Source organism: Eutrigla gurnardus, assembly GCF_963514095.1.
Source record: "Eutrigla gurnardus genome assembly, chromosome: 6".
Classification (NCBI taxonomy): domain Eukaryota; kingdom Metazoa; phylum Chordata; class Actinopteri; order Perciformes; family Triglidae; genus Eutrigla; species Eutrigla gurnardus.
In genome coordinates, this window is record NC_139920.1 from 13,796,256 (window position 1) to 13,815,944 (window position 19,689).

The 19,689-nt window shown below is 39.9% G+C and overlaps 1 protein-coding gene across 1 annotated transcript in view; it reads right to left on the reverse strand.

The window, feature by feature from the left end:
* Positions 1-19,689, reverse strand: part of LOC311014292 (contactin-associated protein-like 4) — a 77,284-nt gene that overhangs the window by 50,295 nt on the left and 7,300 nt on the right. The window contains exons 2-3 of the mRNA XM_084010828.1: positions 16,233-16,343; positions 2,502-2,695 (exon numbers count right to left, since the gene is read on the reverse strand). Coding sequence (XP_083866954.1) covers positions 2,502-2,695; positions 16,233-16,343 — 305 coding nt within the window. The remainder of the gene's footprint in view (positions 1-2,501; positions 2,696-16,232; positions 16,344-19,689) is intronic.

Genomic DNA, 19,689 nt, shown 5'->3' on the forward strand with positions numbered 1-19,689 from the left:
ATCTGCAATAAAAATGCTTTAGAAAATAAGGGTTTTGTTCCACGACAAGGAGAACACTGGGGAATATCAAACATGAAAGCAGAGGAGAGCACCTCAGCTGTGATTTCTCTCCAGTCTGCAGGGAGGCCTTCATGAGGTTGAGTATCAGCTGCACTACAGGATATCAGTGGGTGACCTCATTCACATTTAGGCCACATTTTAGACACTGAGCTGACACTCTTATCAAGGCTGGCTCACTATGGCAAGTGTTCCTTCAGTGACTTGCTTGGAGACTGATGATGGACACCTTCGCCTCTGCAGGAATCAAAGCTGTGATTTTTACCGGTACACCAGGCAGTCTTTCTAACAACAGCACCAGCCTCCCGTCAGCAGAGGCTCGACTCTTTGACAGCAGCTCCGTGCCTCCGACTGAGCCCTGCCCAGGTTCCTTTCATTGCTCCATCCATTATTGAAAAGGAGTGAAAGACTCCTGGTGAGCAGGCTTGCCGCTGCAGGCAGTACCAGTCCCTGCAGATCATGTAAATTATGTCTGTGATAGTGAGGCCAAATATATTTTAACTTCAGTGAAATTGAGTTTTGAGCTGTATTCCCCCCACAGACCTCCCCCACTCATCTCCGTGTGAGCTACAGGGTCACTTTAACCCACATTATGGCAGATTATGAAAACAGGATTTCACCACTGAATGTACATGTCTTGGTACTGAACATTGGCAAATCTTTGTTTGTTGTAAATTGCCGTTTGTTTTAAATGTGTTGCTTGTTCCTTTGAAGATAAAAACTTAATGTTGCCGTCTTGACACTCCCTTGCAAAATAGATTCTGAATCTCAATTAGAAAAAATCTTGGTAAAATAACCCAAATAACTACTAAGGGCCACTTCAAAAAGCATATTAGCAGTTGTTTTTTTTCTATCAATTTTCTACATGCATCGATTGGTTTTAATATATTTCAGTACAAAACCAAATGGATTTGTCATCCATCTGAGCAGATATTTCTCTATTTTTGAATCAATTTTATCACATCATCACAGAAACATTTTGGAAATGAATTAATTTGTTAAAGGATGCTTCAGTAGCCAATTGAATTAATATCAAAGTGAAATAAATTATTATTATTTATTCTGATGTCAGGAGATGAAAGTACTAAGGTTTTCTGAACGGCAACACTCCAAGGTGGAGTGAAAAGCCTGCTGTCACAGAGAGGATGGGACACAATAATAAATATGAATATGGAGATTAGGACATGCATTTTTAGGCAAAATGTTTCTGGAAAGACATTTGTAGTATTGCATTGTTTGCTTACATGAAACGTAATAGAAATTGTTGTGTTAAAAAAGATGGCTTGAGAGAGAAACCTCCATTACATCTCTTATGTGAGGAAGGTGTAGTAGGATGGGTGTTTCAGATGCTGTTTGACTGTCTGATAAGCTGTGTGGTTGGAGCTTACGACACCTTAATTATCTGCTGTCTGAAGCAATGTCATTATTTTGACAAGCCTTTCCCGCCGTGCTGTTCAGCCTCACTGACCGATAGTATTATCTTGAACTGAGAACGTTTTTTCTGCTGACCACGACATGTTGTGCTAAAGTTCCCTGCAAACAACAAATAGCTAAACTGTTCATCCAACACATTTTGAAACACCTGCACACCGACTCCAAATTTTCAAGGTCAATCACATTTTCATAAATTAAAAATAAAATTGGATCCAAGTGGCATGGAAAAGTCTTCTATTAAAATATGTGTGGTTTGGATTCAGTATGATTTACTTTTTTTGCTGACACTGTTTTCCAATAGCCTTGTACTTGGAATTTATGTTGATATTCTTGCGATATGTTTTATGATTTAGGTTTAGTGTGGAAAAAATAATAAATAGATATAATTTCTGCCTGGAATATATTCAATGTCAATGTGTTTTTCTAGTGTGAGAATATAAGCAGTCAATAAGCAAATACAGTAATTAAAACATTTTCCTGATGAGACCCAAAGGAACCTTTAATGTCTTTAGGAGGCTGTGAAGATACTGATATCATAGGAAACTATTACCTGCTGAATCATGCTAGTTTGTGGGGTTATTAACGCTCCATGCTCATTTGAACTCTCAAGCTATCTGAATGAAAACAGGTTATATTGGTCTCCTTTTTAAAAGACTTGCCGACTTTATGCTAGATTTATCTTGTTGCTGCTGCTCAGGACAGACAACCCTCATTTACAAATCTCCCCGAAGAGCCCAAAGACTCGGCTTTATCATTTTCATCATGTGTTTACAATAAACTATTTATCTTTTCTTCATTTGCATGTCTCTCCTGATTGAAATTATGTATACCACTTCTATGTGGTCAAAAACAGTAAAAAAAAAAACAGTTCTATGCGTATTTCTAAGGATTCATTCATCTGCGTGACATTCATTCATGTCAGTTGAAACATATTTGCTGTTGCAAATTAGTCCTGCTTTTCCTTTTTGTACTTTTTTTTTTTCTTTAACTGATTATTGCAGGAGAGTTACCCCTAAGCTGTCTTCCTGCCGGTGTTGTCTCCAGTTGTGTCCCGTGTCGCTGAACATCAACAGGTAAGCCGTCAGCCAATCAGAGCTGCCGTAGCGTCCCTGCGTAGCAACAGCAGTGATCTGGGTCCGCCTCCCCAGATCGACCTCCAACCACTGGTATCTGTCTGAGTCAAGAGGCGACCAACCTCCAGCTCCTGCAGGGACACAGACAAAGTGTGCGTTACAGTTTTCCTCAATTGGACAATTCTCAAATGATAATGAATATTTTCAAACAACATGTGTAAACCTCAGACTGTCCTCCTCGAGAAAACGACCACATAGGTCTTGTGTCAAGCACCGAATTACGACCATATGTTACGTTTCAAAATAGCGCGCCCTCTACCTACCCCCCCAGCCCCCCCCCCAACCCTAACCTTAACCACTACTATCGTTGCGGAAGAATCTCCGCAATACGCTCCCAGAGGTCGTATTTGAGGACGTGACACACGACCTATTTGGTCGTATGAGTTGGAGGGCTTGTTGGTAAACCTCCAATCACTGGGCACTGGTTGGCAATCCATTTGAATGTATCATTCTTTTAAACAAATTGCAATGTTTAAGCACATAAATGCAAATGAGTAAGTACAATTATCTACAATTTGCACAATTACCAGTTGATTATTATCTTGCTGATCAAAACTGATTATGTTGCTTCTTAGTTGAATAGTTGTTCTCTTCAAAACAAAAATGTAGGAAGTCTTTCAGTGTGTAAGTCATCACATGCACGATTGAGTCCATTTGACTGTCTAAATCTGTCATATTTACCATGAATATCATTACTGTACTAAGGATTTTTTCGTAATGTCCCTTAAATTGGTAAATTGTCTGTCAGTTGAAACTTGAACTTCACTAACGAATGGGGAATTTCTCCCATCTTACATCAGCCTACTATTCATGTGTATGGCTGTTGCAAAACATATTTATAGAGCTTGACTACAACAGAATCACCACAATTTGTGAACATGGAGGAACCTGGTCAGGTAAATAATGAACAAGGGCAACTTCCTGCTTGAGAAAGAGGGAGAGGAGTAAGCAACGTGTTGGTGTCGTGAGGGGAAGACAATATCTTTCCGTAATTGAAAATAAAGTAACAGATTCCATGGAAATGTAAGTGCAATGTGTAATACTGCAAAAAAAAATAAAAAATTGTACTGTTGAAATCGGCATCTGGATAGCATTCAGTTCATGTGACAAAAATAACATTGGACACGTTGGATCATTAAAGCTATTTTGATAAATGCACCACAGGCTGTGAGAATGTTAACACTGTTTCAAGAAATGAGCCAAAGCAATTGAGAAAACTGTAATGGTGTGCGCGTGCGTGTGTGTGCGTGTGTGTGTACGTGTGTTTGAGAGAGAGCGAGATGGAGGAGAGCGGAGATGCAGAGGCTGGCAGAGGTGACAGGAGAGAAGAGTGAAGATCAAGAGACAAATTGTAGCAGTAAAATGTGATTCATTACGTTTTAACCTACTTGAAATTAATCTTTAAAACCATGAATTTATAGTCTGTATTGGACGCTCCATGCTGCAATTTTAAAGCTGGCCAATAATAAATGTCACAGTTAGGATAAGAATAAAAGATGCTTGTTAATGCAGTATGTTTGCATACTGTCTAGAGGTTAGTGGTGAGGAGTTTGCAGATGACAGACAATGCCAAAGAGAAGGGTTAACGTAATGGGAAGGTGTATTAGCAAATTCTCTGTTTCTGAAGTTATTAGTAGTCTGCATTTTCATAGGTTTCCCCTGCTTTTTTCGTTGAAATGTTGTAGTACAGCCCCACGATTTTATTAAATTTCCGGCTGTGATTTAAGTCCATTTACGTGCTCAAAGATTTACAACCCTGCCATACACCTTCCTCTAGTTTTATAATAACTAAATGAATAAATCCTCACAATCAAAGACATTAAGTGGGCTATGTGCGATACACACATTTGGAGGGAATGGATTAGACTGTGCAGCCCCAGGATGATAAACTGCTCAAAAAAATAAAGGGAACCCCTAAACACCACATGCTAGTTCTCAATGAATAACATATTACAGTTGGAAATCTTTATTCATAACAAAGTGCAATGTGTTGACAACAAAACAACATAAGGATGATTAATGAAATCAATCCTCAGTAGTGCGTGTGGCCTCCATGTGCCTGTATGCACTCCCTACAATGCCTGGGCATGCTCCTGATGAGTCGACGGATGGTCTCCTGAGGGATCTCCTCCCAGACCTGGACCAGAGCAGCAGTCAACTCCTGGACAGTCTGTGGTGCGACATGGCATTGGTGGATGGAATGATGTCCCAGATGTGCTCAATAGGATTCAGGTCTGGGGAACGGGCAGGCCAGTCCATAACATCAATGCCTTCATCATGCAGGAACTGCTGACACACTCCAGCCACATGAGGTCTAGCATCGTCATGCATTAGAAGGAACCTAGGGCCCACTGCACCAGCATATGGTCTCATAATGGGTCTGAGGATCTCATCCTAATGGCAGTCAGGGTACCTCCGGCAAGCACATGGAGGGCTGTGCAAACCTTCCAAAGAAATGCCTCCCCAGACCATCATTGACCCACCGCCCAACCGGTCATGCTGGAGGATGTTGCAGCAGCAGAATGTTCTCCGCGGCGTCGCCAGACCGTGTCACATCGGGCACATGGCTGAGGGTGAACCTGCTCTCATCCGTGAAGAGAACAGGGCGCCAATGGCGAATCTGCCAATCTCTGTGATCTCTAGCAAATGCCAATGGCATTGCACGGTGTTGGGTTGTAGGCACAGGCCCTATTTGTGGACGTCGGGCCCTCAAACCGCCCTCATGGAGTCGATTTTGGACTGTTAGAGTTGAAACTTGAGCATCAGTGGCTAATTGCCATCAGTGGCTAATTGCCACTCGTTTCCACCTGTTGTCTGTTCCATTTGCACAACAGCAGGTGAAATTGATTCCCAATCAGTGCTGCTTCTTAATTGGACAGGCTGATATCTCAGAAACATGATTGACTTGCAGTTACATTATGTTGTTTTAGTGTTCCCTTTATTTTTTTAAACAGTGTATTTAAAGCAGTTTGATGACTATCTACAACTTAAGTGTCAAGATGCGTCCTGCCATTTAATGTTTCTTCTCAGTTTTTTATGGGACAACCAAGGTGAAACCGCCATGAGGGTAAAGGAATATGCTGTGAAATAATTAATTCACACTTCCACACCGATATGAAGCACATTGCTGAGCTGAAGTGTTTATCTTTTCAACAATGATTTGCAGAGGCCGACATCCCTCCTATGTTTTTGACGGTAACGTTCTCCCTTTCCGTCCGGACAGCTGTTGCAGCAGCTGGAGACGACATACAGGGATTTATGAGATTAACTCATAAATTGTAGTCTAAAACACATTAGTCCCATTAGAACTGTACAACCCTTGAGGATGTATGTCACATATGAAAAAAACTAAATTTGCCAATTATAAAAACATAATTGGATTTTGACTGGTAACATGTGACTGTTTTCTACATATACCCATTGTTCATTGTGACTTAACACTAATGGAAGGCAATCAGAAAACCAGAATTAGTTAGTTATACAAATAAATAAATCCTCATTGGCATGCAGTATCATATTCAGTGTGTGGCTACATCAATACTGTGTTACTGCAACACATTTTCAGATATCTTGGGGTGGAAAAGGCAAACGTCGGCAGAGCAGACACAAGGCTCTCCATAAAAGGAAGTATTTCCTGTTTTATTGACACGCAACATTGAATCCAAGGTACATACATATGAAAAGACCCTTTAAAATCAAAGTGATGACAGATCTCGACAAAGATCTAAATTGATTCTGAATATATGATACATATTCACCCTCTTTACCTTCATCACCAACCTTAAGTCTGTGTGGTTAGGTCTCTATCAGCGTTCAACATCTGGATACTGCAATTTGTGTTTAACAACATATTGCATATTGTAAAAGGTCCAGTGTTGCATCATATCCCTGTAGTGTTACAGAACATTTTTGATATGGAGGCATTGTTTCAGCGATATAAAAACTGTATATCAGGCAGATTTGTTCAACTGATTTCACCCCAATATTATGTTCCTGTAGGCATAAGAAATTTGTTGCTGTTCACCAAGCAACGAAAACAAATGAGTAAACTGCATAATTCTGTCAAAATGAAGTTAGAAAAAAATAGAAAAAGCATAAATGACATGATGATTAGTCCATTAAGTCCATGAGTGGTTTGTGGCGTTAAAGAGTTGGAGAGAATATATATATATATATATTTGTTTATGCTGCAAAAACTATTTTCAAATCTTCCACCGTGATGATCTTTTCCAACATGTTCCAAATAGCAAACAAAAACAAACCCTCATTATCCTGTGGATGTCTGTTTATTCAGAAATGTGGAACCTGTTGCAGAGAGTCAGAGGGGGGGGCATTATAGGGAAAGAAAAAGACAGTTGTATGGTTTGTGTCTTTGTAAGCCAAGAAGAGTGACAGCAGAGGAAGAGAAACAGAGAGTGAGAGTTGTGCCTTAATACAGTAGCTGACCTTTGTTCCATCATCTGGTGGCAATTTAATTTGTACTTCGGATGCTGGGGCTGGCATCCCTTACTGTGTGTGTGTGTGTGTGTGTGTGTGTGTGTGTGTGTGTGTGTGTGTGTGTGTGTGTGTGTGTGTGTGTGTGTGTGTGTGTGTGTGTGTGTGAGACAGAGAAAATGTGTGTGAGAGAGAGAGAGAGAGAGAGAGAGAGAAGGGAGAGTTCTGGCAAAATCTGATTATGAAGAAACATTGGGGATGATGGAAAAGGCTGCAACAAGATAACAACACTTTGAATATTGAGATGTGTGTGTGTGTGTGTGTGTGTGTGTGTGTGTGTGTGTGTGTGTGTGTGTGTGTGTGTGTGTGTGTGTGTGTGTGTGTGTGTGTGTGTGTGTGTGTGTGCACGCATGCTTGTTGAAAAAGAAAAAGTGCTGAGTCAGGGCAAAGCAAATCCATTGGCAACGGAACAACAGATGGAGGGATTCTCTCCTACAGGGCACAAACAAGCACACACAAGCACACACATTTGAGCTTGTGTTTCCAAGATGATGTCATGCTGACACAAGGTCAACAGAAATCATCAACAACATTTCAGACACAAATACCCTCACCTTATCACATCTATTATGAAACCACTGTATTCTGAAATAACAATGGCTGATAACACAACAGAACCTGAACCCCATTAGGATGTTTACATATGTCCTGTCGGAAATATGTTTTTCCGACAGGAAGGGGGGGGGGGGGATTCTCATGGAAGCGCAGTAGGACGACACAGTTGGTAACATCAGTTTGAAATAAAGTGAAATATCTCAATGAGTACAGGCACATTTACTTGTTGTCGGTTGTTGCACATAGAGCTACAACAATAATGCAAACTTGTATCTAAATAAAACATCCTGGTTTGTACTGAGCTACAGTCTCAGGGGGCATGCTGTGGGATTTTAGTCTTGTTGGACCATCATTGTAATGTGCATTGTGTACTTACACATGAATCAAATATGTCTACATTCAAGCCCAAATCAATTGCAAATGTTGGTAGTGTCACACTTTTCACTTCTAGGTAAAAGGTGATGTTTAGGTAAAATATAATTTAAGTAATAAGTAGTTGTAAAAATGAATACCGGTAAATGCTAGAATAATCATATAATGTTATCAAAATATACAATGTAATACTAATACACATATTTAACATGATTTCATGATCCTATTAACGTATTGTTTTGGAAACATCTGTGTCTGAGGGCATCTTCTTTCCTCTTGCTTGTTTGTTGTTTTGTTTCCACCAGCTGTTTCCGTGCTGTGCTGCCTGCTCGTTAGGGCAGCAGCTAAAGGCCAGAGCTAATAACTACCACAGTCAGACACGAACACTGACAGCACAGGAGAGAGCAGACACAATGACCTTTCTGATTACAACTAGATGGCAAAGGAAAGACGTGAAGTACACAGACGAGAGGAAGCGAGAGAGAGAGAGAGAGAGAGAGAGAGAGAGAGAGAGAGAGAGAGAGAGAGAGAGAGAGCAAGAGATGAACTGTGAACTGACATCTACAGGACTGTAGTGGAGGAAATAGGAAGAGCGGGAGATGGTAAGAAACAAAATGGAAAGAGGTAGATACCTCATCTGGAACTGAGGAAGAAAATAGAACGAGCACAACATGAGGGAGAGAGGATTGATGAATGGAAATCTGTGAGGAGGAAGTGATTCTAAATCCACTATTAGTCACACATAACTTGTTTGATAACAAACAAAAAAACAATAATGTCTGTTATACATTCTGATCCAGTGCATCTTCTTGTTTTCTCTACCTAACTGTCTGTGATAACCCCCAATGCATGTTCCCTCTATTCAGGAAGGTAATTGGGGTTAACAGTTGAGGAACATTGCATTGTCGCTCTGTTGGACAGTCAAATTAGCACATTACCACAATGAATTAACCAGTCAGGAGTCACCGTGATTTTTTGGTCAACCACATCAGAAGACCACTCGACCAAAACATCCTCATCAGCAGTGCTGATCAGAGATTGGAGAATTGGACAGGGAGGAAACCCCCGACCCCCAACCATGACAAAGTGTTTGCTGTCAGACAGTACACATCAATAATACACCAGGTAGATCACTTCAGATCCATGCAAACACAGTACATCCAGTGATAACAGGCATCTCTGCCTCTCATACCATAATTAACAATGGTATAATCTTGCCAAATATAATACTGTCTGTATAATGATTATTGAAAAACAGTCCCATAACCAGAAGAAACTTCTTAGATGGGAAACTCATTCCTCAGACAGACATGCAATGATTTTGGGATTTAATCTATAAAAGCACATCATTAGTGTTACACTGAGACTTTAACGATGTCCTTGAAACACTGTAGACACGATTTTCTATGAATCCCTTTTGCTCATTTAACATGAGGAAGACAACAAAAGTTCCAAAATGTAACACTTTGTCTCAACATAAACATTAATATTTTAATTTCCAAAATAAAAGTTTTAAATCATCAAAACAACAACATTTCGATCCAGCCCAAAAAGGTATGAGGTTTGATACAAAGTCCAGAAAATAAAGATGGTAAAGCATTTCCTGTTTTGAATAATTGACCCAATATCATGGCCAAAGTTCTCTGACCAGAAACTTATTAGAACAAAGTGTGACCGTCTTGATGAGTATGTGTTGGTCAATGGAAAACTGCAGCTAAAATCAATACAAGCTTGAATAGTACATGTTTAATCAACAGAAGCAGATTTTTAAATGTACCTAGCTAAATTGCATAATGTTTCTTGATTAAAATTTATTAATCTAGAGGCCAATGAAAACAAACAGTGTTTTAGTACTAAAAGGGTCCTGACTGTGCTAATCGACTGAGGATACATGTGGAGGATTTTGGTGTGCATTTTCACATTCCCCAACTAGTAAATACAGGTCATGGATGTGTTTCAGATCTGGATTCTGTCTCTTTTTTCATGGCAGCAGGGGTGGGAGATGAAATGTATACCAAGAGATAACAAGTTTGTATCCATATTCCATATTCTATTGATCTCAATTTATTCTTATCCAACATCTCTTAAAATCAAAATAACAACCTGCATTTGTGGAAACCAACTGAGAAACCTTCATATGCCACTGGGACTATCTTAAATGTGGAGCAGATCTTAGTTGAGAATTAAGCAGGGATTAACACATCACACGAAGAAAAAAAAATCTGAAACCATGATAGTTTGTCTTTTTTAAACCCTCCAGCCCTTTTCCACCCATGTGTATACAAGTGCTACTATTTAAATGTCAAACCTGTCCTGATATCATATGCTTGACTGACAGCAGAAATGCAGAAATGTAATTATACAAGAAATAACAGATTTATTCTGCATGAGCTTTGGTGATTCATTCACCGGTGAGGGTTAACTATCTTCAACTTCTCTGATAAATGTGTTCCAAGTACTTCTGCAACACTGTGAAGCTGTGAAAGTCTCCATTTTCTACGTGATGCTGTGAGCCACAAAGCCTAAACCAGACCAAGAGTTATCCTATAATGTTGGTCAGGTTAGCATAATCACATAATTTCCTTCTCATTCTTAATAATAATTAATAAAAACTGAGTAATATTGTCCAAAGACATGAGCTGAGAGTCCCTTGATGTTAGACAAAGCAATCACCACACGGGGGAAAAAAACTTGAGCCTTCGTCTCTCTCAATAAGACAATAAAAAAAACACAAGCCACGCATGTTATTTCTATCCATTCTATCCTAATCGAAATCTCACATCGTGTTGTGTTGACTGGGAAATGGAGGCTGACAACTCTTATCGGAGCAATGGCTTCAATAGATGGAATGGGTGCGTGCGCCAAATAAAAGTTATGTTTGATTAAAACTGATACTGTTTTTCCACCCAGTAAGGGGTAAAAGGAAAGGTGAAAACACTGAGGGGGACAGGAAGATGAGAACAGGATGGATAGTGGGGAAGGATACCAGCCATTACGCAGGGAAACAATCACCCAACGTGAGTAAGAGACAGCCAACAGACTTATAATATTACCAGGTCAAAATCTGTAAATATGCCTGTGTATGCTTAAAGAGGAGTTTAATTTTGAGTGGGAGAGTCATGTAGTTAATGTGTTTTTCTGACAACCTGGGAGATAATGCTATTTATGAAACAAAATTACTCAGCATCAGAGTAAACAAACATCACAATTAGATATACATTATCAGAGAGGGCAAACAACAAAAGTTGTTAAAGGTGTAAAGGGTGCTGATTTTAACACAGCAGGTCAATGGAAAATGTGTGTGAGGTAATGACCATAACAAAGACCTTGAAAACAGGTACTGCAGTGAAAACAATTTTAGGGGCCTTGCAGCAAAGTCAAATTAGGACCAAGTCTCTGGAGATATTGGCTTTCGGGAATTTAAACACAACGTGGTAGGCATGTGGAAAATGAAGTAACAGAATTGCTAAGTAATGTGACTCGGGCTAACAGGGAGGTTATAGGAGAAGAAATCAATGAAGATTGCAGGTTGCAGAGGTATCAATAGTTTTATTCAATGGGAAGTACACTAAGCAGTGTCACACAGAAGCAACACGTCATTATAGCTAAACAACAAAGACATGGAAAGTAGAGAAATTGAGGCTTTCAAAAGACCCATGTGATTTAAAAAAAAGCTTAATTTGAAAACAAGGTGAAAATGTCAAGCAAAAGTCGGCACAGTGGCTTATTACATCTGTGTCCCTGGAAGTAAACATATTTACCTGGAAAACACAGGGCAATGGATGTTATAGCATAGAAAACTGGCTCATAAAATATATGAAACTGAGGAAGCAATATAAAAAGGTGAGGGGCTGTATGCATTTTGTCAAGGAGCAAATATTTATCCATGTAATTAGATTTATGGAGAGAGTGACTCAGTTTAAGAGGATTTGAGCGGAGGAGCTGCTGTATTATACCAGAAGAGGTGTTTAAGGGCAGCATAAAATGGGCACCTAGAGGTGGCATATTAACAATATATGAAGATCAATACCTCATTCTATGGTTCCCACACATATTTAATGTCAACCTACCACCCCCTGCTAATGTCTCCCTTTTCAATCTAAATGAGCTCTACCAGAAAAAGATTACTGAGGGTTGATGAAGTGCTCAAAGCCTATTTCAGCGTAATTACAGTGGTTGCTAATGTGCAATTATCAGTGTGGCCCACTGAAAAACCAAAACAGAGTTTAGATGTTAAATACTGTCATTAGCATTTGCCTTTAAATGTTAAATGCTGTCATTAACCTTTGGCTGTAAAATAGAATGAAGTAATCTCAATGTTTTCTTTGCTCTTTAAATTACAGTTACAGCAGACCACACTTGACAAGGAGTACAACAAGAGATTGGAAGGGCAGGATATGGCAGAGACAAGGAAGGAATAGATGATGACAAGCAAGAGATAAGACGATAGCGGAAGGACTGAAGTGACATCAGTAAAGCAAAAGGGTTTTTGGAGAGATGAGAACACTTGAGTAGCAAAATAGCGCACAACACAGAGATTGAAGGCATCTTTTGAGGTCCCGACGTCAGTGTCATTGCAGAGTTCGTCATTGGTGAAATTTGTACATAAGCATGCAAACAATTATGATGTGCCTAATCAACCCTGCGGGGAATGCTCCTCCGCACAGTCAAATATTAGATTTGACTCAGTTGCAATCAGTGATCATGAGGTGCTTTCCTACGGAGCCCTGGAGGTGACATGAAGGGGGAAAAAAAACGAAGGTAAAAAAAAAAAAAAAAACGAAGGTAAAAAAAAAAAAAAACTGAGAAGAGGTATGTACTGGGGACAAACGCGAGATCTCGAGAAAGAAACTCGAGATCTCGCGATAGAAACTCGAGATCTCGAGTTCTTTTTTTTTTTTATTATTATTATTTATTTATTTTTTCAATAAATCTTTATGAGTGTCTTTTGGGGTCTGCAGCCTTCGGAGGAGGAGACCCGTTGCCTCCGTAGACCGCGTAGGCTGGGTCTTCCGAAGGCTGCAGACCCCAAAAGACACTCAATAAAGATTTATTGAAAAAAAAAAAAACTTGAGATTTCGAGTTTCTATCGCGAGATCTCGAGTTTCTTTCTCGAGATCTCGCGTTTGTCCCCAGTACATACCCGCTTCTCAGTTTTTGTTTTTTTTTTACCTTCGTTTTTTTTCCCCCCTTCATGTCACCTCCAGGGCTCCATACTTTCCCAACACATCAAATGTGTTGGCACCAAACAAGCTGGCACTGGTGGACAGCAGCGCCCAATTTGATTTTACTTATTCCCAGAAAGAAAACCTACTACTGCTGCTAGCCTAGTAGGAGAAAACAAGACGACGCCATGCTGCTACTGATCAGCTTGTATAAGGAGCACTAGGTTGATATGTAATTCACATTTTTGGGGTTAGCCTTGCTTCTCACCAGCAGTTTAATTAAGTATTTTGCTATGGCCATCAGGTTTGAGCTTACGCCTCCTTAGCCTCTAACCCAGAGTACTCTGTTAGAGCAACCTTGTTGAGCTCTGTGTCAAAGCTCCCATCTCTGGCGTCTCCCCAACTTCATGACATGCTAACTGCGATTAATGCGATTATGTCAGTGGAGGACTGTTGCTTCCTCCCGTTGTGGTTGGCCCCATAGCAGGGCATATCACTGGAAGTGGAGGCAGTACTGTAATGAGATTAAATGGATGGATGCCATGTGTGAACATCCCTGTCAAAGCCAGCTCCCATAAGGGCTGAACAGCCAAGACGGGACTAACTAGCAACAGTGAGGTCCAAGGGGGCATGTGGGAGTTTTGTATCCTCTGTATCACAGCTGGCCATTTGGTCTTTGAGTTTTTTTTGAGTCCATTAATAACTACTTTGTGATGGAGGAGACACTTGGCTATGTTCTTCAGTTTTGCTTTCCCCTGACCTTATTCAGCAGTGAGAGTGAGTCACTGTCCCCTGATTGTGGTTGCCAGAACATAGCCCAGTGTGCCACCTGCAGCCTCACTTATAGAAGCAAAGGTGAAAGCTAACCCCAGATTCATGCACACTTGTTATAGAACAACATAAGCCTTGTCTGCTTGGTGTTTTACCTCACTACATGTGTCCGCCATTTTCTTAACTGGAGCGTGAGCCTAGTGTTCAGTCTGACTTAAGTCTTGTGTCTATTTGTTACTATGACAAGTTGAATTTACAATATGGTGTTTTTATTATTTCCTCTTTTTTTCTTCTGATTTGAGGTGTTTTAAAATGTAATTTGAATTTAACGTAAATGTTTTTGACATGGTGAAATGTCACTTAACATGTACAATAAATGAACAAATGGTATGATAAATCATTTGTGAACCCCTGCTGCAGGCTGCTGGAATGGATCCAGCTGTATGATTAGCTTTATGTTTCAGTGGTGCCTACAGACCCAAGAAATGGGCACAACAAGTGTGCTCTCATATCAATTTCTTGCAATGTGTTGGAATGTGTGAAATAAACTGTGCAGCCTTCACAATCACGTTTACTCAGAATACAACATTTTGCTGGCTTATCTTCAATCTGTCTACAAGTTGGTGAAATGATTCTTACAGCGATGGTAAAAGATAAATATGATTGTCTACTCTGGCACCACAATCAGTGACTGAGCTCTGGGGAAATATGCAAACCTGAGCTTTCCCTTCTTCCTACCTACCTACCCACCCACCCACCTTCCTACCTACCGACCCATCTTCCTACCTACCCACTCACCTTCCTACCTTCCTACCCACCCATCCTTCCTACCTACCCACTTACCTTCCTCACCTTCCTGTCTACCTTCCTACCTACTCACCACCTTCCTATCTACCTTCCTACCTACGCACCACCTTCCTATCTACCTTCCTACCTACCCACCACCTTCCTATCTACCTTCCTTCCTACCTAACCACCCTCCTTCCTACCTACCCACTCACCTTGCTATCTACCTTCCTACCTACCCACTACCTTCCTATCTACCTTCCTACCTACTCACTACCTTCCTTTATACCTTCCTATCTACTCACCACCTTCCTACATACCCATCTACCCACCTTCCTATCTACCTTCCTACCTACCCATCTACCCACCTTTCTATCTACCTTTATTTTATTTGGGACTACGGATGCAAATTAGCAGCTTTGCTATAATCCGGCATGTTTACAGAGATGCTTTTATGTTCATTAAAGTGCACTGTCCCTATCCAAAAATAAAGCATTATTATTATTACCTTCCTACCTACCCATCTACCCACCCACCTTCCTATCTACCTTCCTACCTACTCATCTAACCTACCCGTTTGATGTTTGGTACTCAGTGTCCTGTTGAGAGGCAAATACTCCCTCCTGTCCTGAGTAGGAAATGCATCACTGCAGCTCACAGAACAGAACTGAACACATTTCAGGCCAAATCTTACCTTTGTTTCCAACAACTTAAGGTGTTGTTTCAGGTAGAGGGTTATAAAGCTGGATGCTTTTTATCTTCCACCCCATGTGGGGGACAGGGGAACAACGTTATATGCTTTGCCCAGTTCGTGTTGTGGCCTGAGAATGATGCAGGACTGGTGAAACGGATGGACTGCATCTGTGCTTATAGAACTAAGGTTACAATATTGTAACCTTCAATGTTGCACAGACAGCTGGTTTAAACTACAAAGTGGACTTTTAGAGTAAAATTTAAGTTAGATGGCACAATATGAATAAAACTTTTAAACATGTGTGGCTCATCCTTATTCATCAAGATTTTGTGTGTATGGTTCGTCAAATAAATTAGTCAAACAGTAAATAGTTTAACGGCAGTGAGTGAGCTCCCGCTCCTGAATTCACAAATCACAATGACATAATCACTTTTCCCACCTCAAGAAGACTTTTATATCAAGAATTGTGCAGCCATATTATAATAAGTCTGACTAATGAATTCTGGATTATAAAGTCCCTCAAACCTTAAAACTAAAACACTTGGATTTTCCATGGTGTTAAGTTGTCTAGTGCAGTCTTAATGAGACACTGACACAATGTCCTGCACCACTTAAAGTATGAATTATCTGCCAATGCCTGGATCAACCTAGTGATTATCTATGGCAATAAATTCTTCTTGAAATGTACCAGCACATGATTAAATATTTAAGATAGACAATGTACAAAGTCAAGAATATGGCATATGGACTAAGAATATGGTAATTTCTCACCTTCTCTCCTGTTGACCTTAGCAAAGACTGGCCCATGGCTGCTGGTTAGCTGGGAGGAGCTTCTAAATGATGACGGCAGCAGATTGGCTACCAGTGGGCTGTCACATACCGCTGTTAATCAATCACAAAGAAGAATAGATAGTTTAGAATCATGGATCCTTTAATTGAACCAATGGATCAATGTTACAACGTGCTTTTTCAACAACAATGGTGAAAAGAATGTAAATGTAAATGTAAAAGCCTAAATGTAAAAGAAGGCTGGAGGAAGCGAGGATGTCTCTCTTGAACACCCAGAAAATTGTAGGTTGGGACAGAAAATGAGGTCATACAGTGCCGAACATGAATAAGACAACTTTGTTTCAGAGGGAGACCTTTTCATGCCTCATACACTTCGATGTTTATAAATGCAAAGGTTAGAAATTGGAGTACAAATCGACTTTGTGACCCATGTACAGGAGTAGCAGTAAGTATATGACATTTGTACATAAGGTATGCTGATGCACCAACAAATGTCTTATACAGGAAAGCACCAGAGTTAAAATGATCAACAACCTGCTTAATAAGGTTTGGAAGAAATAAACAAAAGCAACAATGAATTTATCCAACCAACAATTTTATAACATTTTAGCCACAACCAGATACATATTCTTCTTCATGATGAACATGCAGTATATCTATACACTGCGGTATACACTATTGGTAGTAAAATGTACACTTGTAGTCGATTGTTGATGTTGTACATTTGGAGTTACTATTTCATTCTTTTGTTTTCCTCATCATTGGAAGTTAAATTTGACAAAAAAAAAAACATATTTTTCAGTTGATTTGTCCAAAACTTGACATGGATTAATTGATTTTCGCATATCTGCATTTGATCTTACGACACAACTGCCGATATTACACAAGTTCATAAGCATTGAGTGTCTTTTGCCATCTTTTCCTGTTTAAGTCCATCTTTTAATATGTTCTCCTTCCAATGAAACACAAGACAAAACAGAAAAGCACACACAGACATTGATTATCAATCAAAAATGCCTTTGTTGCTATACTTTAGTGCTGTAAGAGCCAGCTACCCTGCTGAATAGTCCTTTAGCTAGAGACTACTTTGATGGCTGTTATCTATGGGGAAGCAGTTTCCTTAGAATACCTGATTATTACGTAATGATCCAATATTCCCTCATTTTGACGATTACTGCTCTAATCTTTTTTAATGGATGTTGTTTTTCTCACCACTGACAAGAGAGAGAGTTCAAATTATTCACAACCCATTCAGATGTGCCAGGTCCTGTCTCCATCCTCTGACAACAAGGCTTCAGCTGAGATTACTTGTCAACATTATTGTACTTCATTCAAACACAGAGGGATTTTCATTACCTGAGTTTATAAACCACAGGCTGTTGACAGTTTTGAATAGCCTGTCATATCCACCTAAGTCTACCCAGTGGAACCCCTCCTCGCTGTTTGTCTGTGTATTTCTAGCCAAGCTGAGGTCATTGGCACATAATGGAATCTGCAGGAAACTCATGGCTTTGTGTGGTAGTGCTCAATAATACACTGGGAGATCTCCTATCATTTAGTTTTGCCTTCATATGGGAAGCTTCTTCGTGTCCTCTCTCCTTGCTTGACCTGGAAATTGTACCCTTCCACCATCATGGAGGACAAGCTGAGAGCAAGGAAACAGCCGTGCATCTTTTGCAGAAGTCTTTTTGGCACTCACATTGTAAGTGAGACAAGACAAAGAGCTGGAATAATCTTACACCACGGCAGAACTAAACAGCTCACCCCAGTTGTGTTATTGGTATGTGTGTGCCAAACATTTGAAATCGACTATCCTTTTAAGTTTGATTTAAGCCTTTAGTTAGTTTCCAGATGCAAAAAGAAGATCCCTTCAAATACAACACTTTTCCAAGCAAACTACTGCATAGTTGACTTAAAGTAATATCGTTATATTAGGAAACTACTGGAAACATCACAGCCAGATCTCTGGTTTGGCTTATAGTTTGAAGGAACATGTACTGACGCCAATGGCATGTTGACAAATGGCAATGCTCAGAAAGTCCCTCATAAACACAATGAACAAAGAAAAAGAAGGGTCAATGCTCCAAATGGATCACATTTTCATGAAAGAACGCTGATGAATGTGAGCTGAAAGAATGTAAATTGAGTGTTCACTATTTGGATCAATAAGTGCACCAAAAATGTACTCATGTTCCTTTTTTTCTCTCATGACTCTGCATTCCAATTAAAGCAAACAACTTGTATCGAATTGTTGGATCCTTTCATAACGTTGCTGTTTGTTCATCTGCATCGGGCCTGAGGCTGACAGAAGCCCAGAGCAAGCTGTGGATTAAAGTGGAGCAGCATCTGCAAAATACAGTAGTAGTGTAGAGAGGTGAAATGAGTGCTGTAAAATATCAGTGGGATAATGTCTTTTGGCAAGAAAAGCAGAAGCAGAGGTGTTTTAACGGGTAAGACAGATTTTCCTCAGGGGAGTAGTAACATTTAAAAAGGTGAGAAAATGGTAAAGCACAAATACAGAAACTTGGAGAAAAATGAAGGTAAATGGCTATTGAATTGTCAGGGGCTGACAGGGGCTTCACCAGACGAAGCCCACAAAGCCTTTCTAAAACCGAGCTACAAGGAATGCATAGCGTCTTTAATACATTCTTGACAGAAGGCTACAGACTGATAGCAGAAGTTGCTTCAATTACAATATTACCCAAAACTTTATAAAACCTTTTATCACACCTCAATATTAATATGAAGTAATCAGGACTGCTTTCCCCAGTTTATCTTTGCTTCCTTCTTTCTTTTTCTGATACATTATTTTTAAGCTACAAAGCCATATCGGGTCTTGGAAGGTCAACATATCGAGTTCCTTAACCTCTCAAAGGGCCTCAATTTACCAGTTAATCCACTTTAAGATGGTTTATGAGAAATTATATTTGTTAAAGCCCTTTAGAAATTAAAGGCAGAGAAGGTAAATTGGAAAAACCACAGAGATTTTGACTTTGAACGCATCGCCGAACCAAAAAAGCCGCTCCCCCAGAACACCAAACGAGTGATCAAGACCAGAAGAGTGTGCACCATCAGGAAGTATGCATTTATTGTAAATATCATTGTGGTGATCAAATATGCTTTCTATTTTCTTGAACTGCAACCAGGAGTTCTAGTTTCACTTCAGGTTTCTATGAAAGAAAAGCAGCTTGTGACACTTGTCAAAACACCTGCGGCCATTGTTTTCTATGGAAGATCGAACACCAGGCTATTTTCCAGCGTGGAGAGAGAGAGAGAGAGAGAGAGAGAGAGAGAGAGAGTCCATCTGCAGTATATCATCCAGTTTACCATTCCATTCCAATGAAATAACTGAGTGCCTAGAGAGACAACAACAGATTCAGGGATGCTGAATACTGATGAGGACCATCCATCACTTCAGCAAACTACAGGTAAGAGTGTT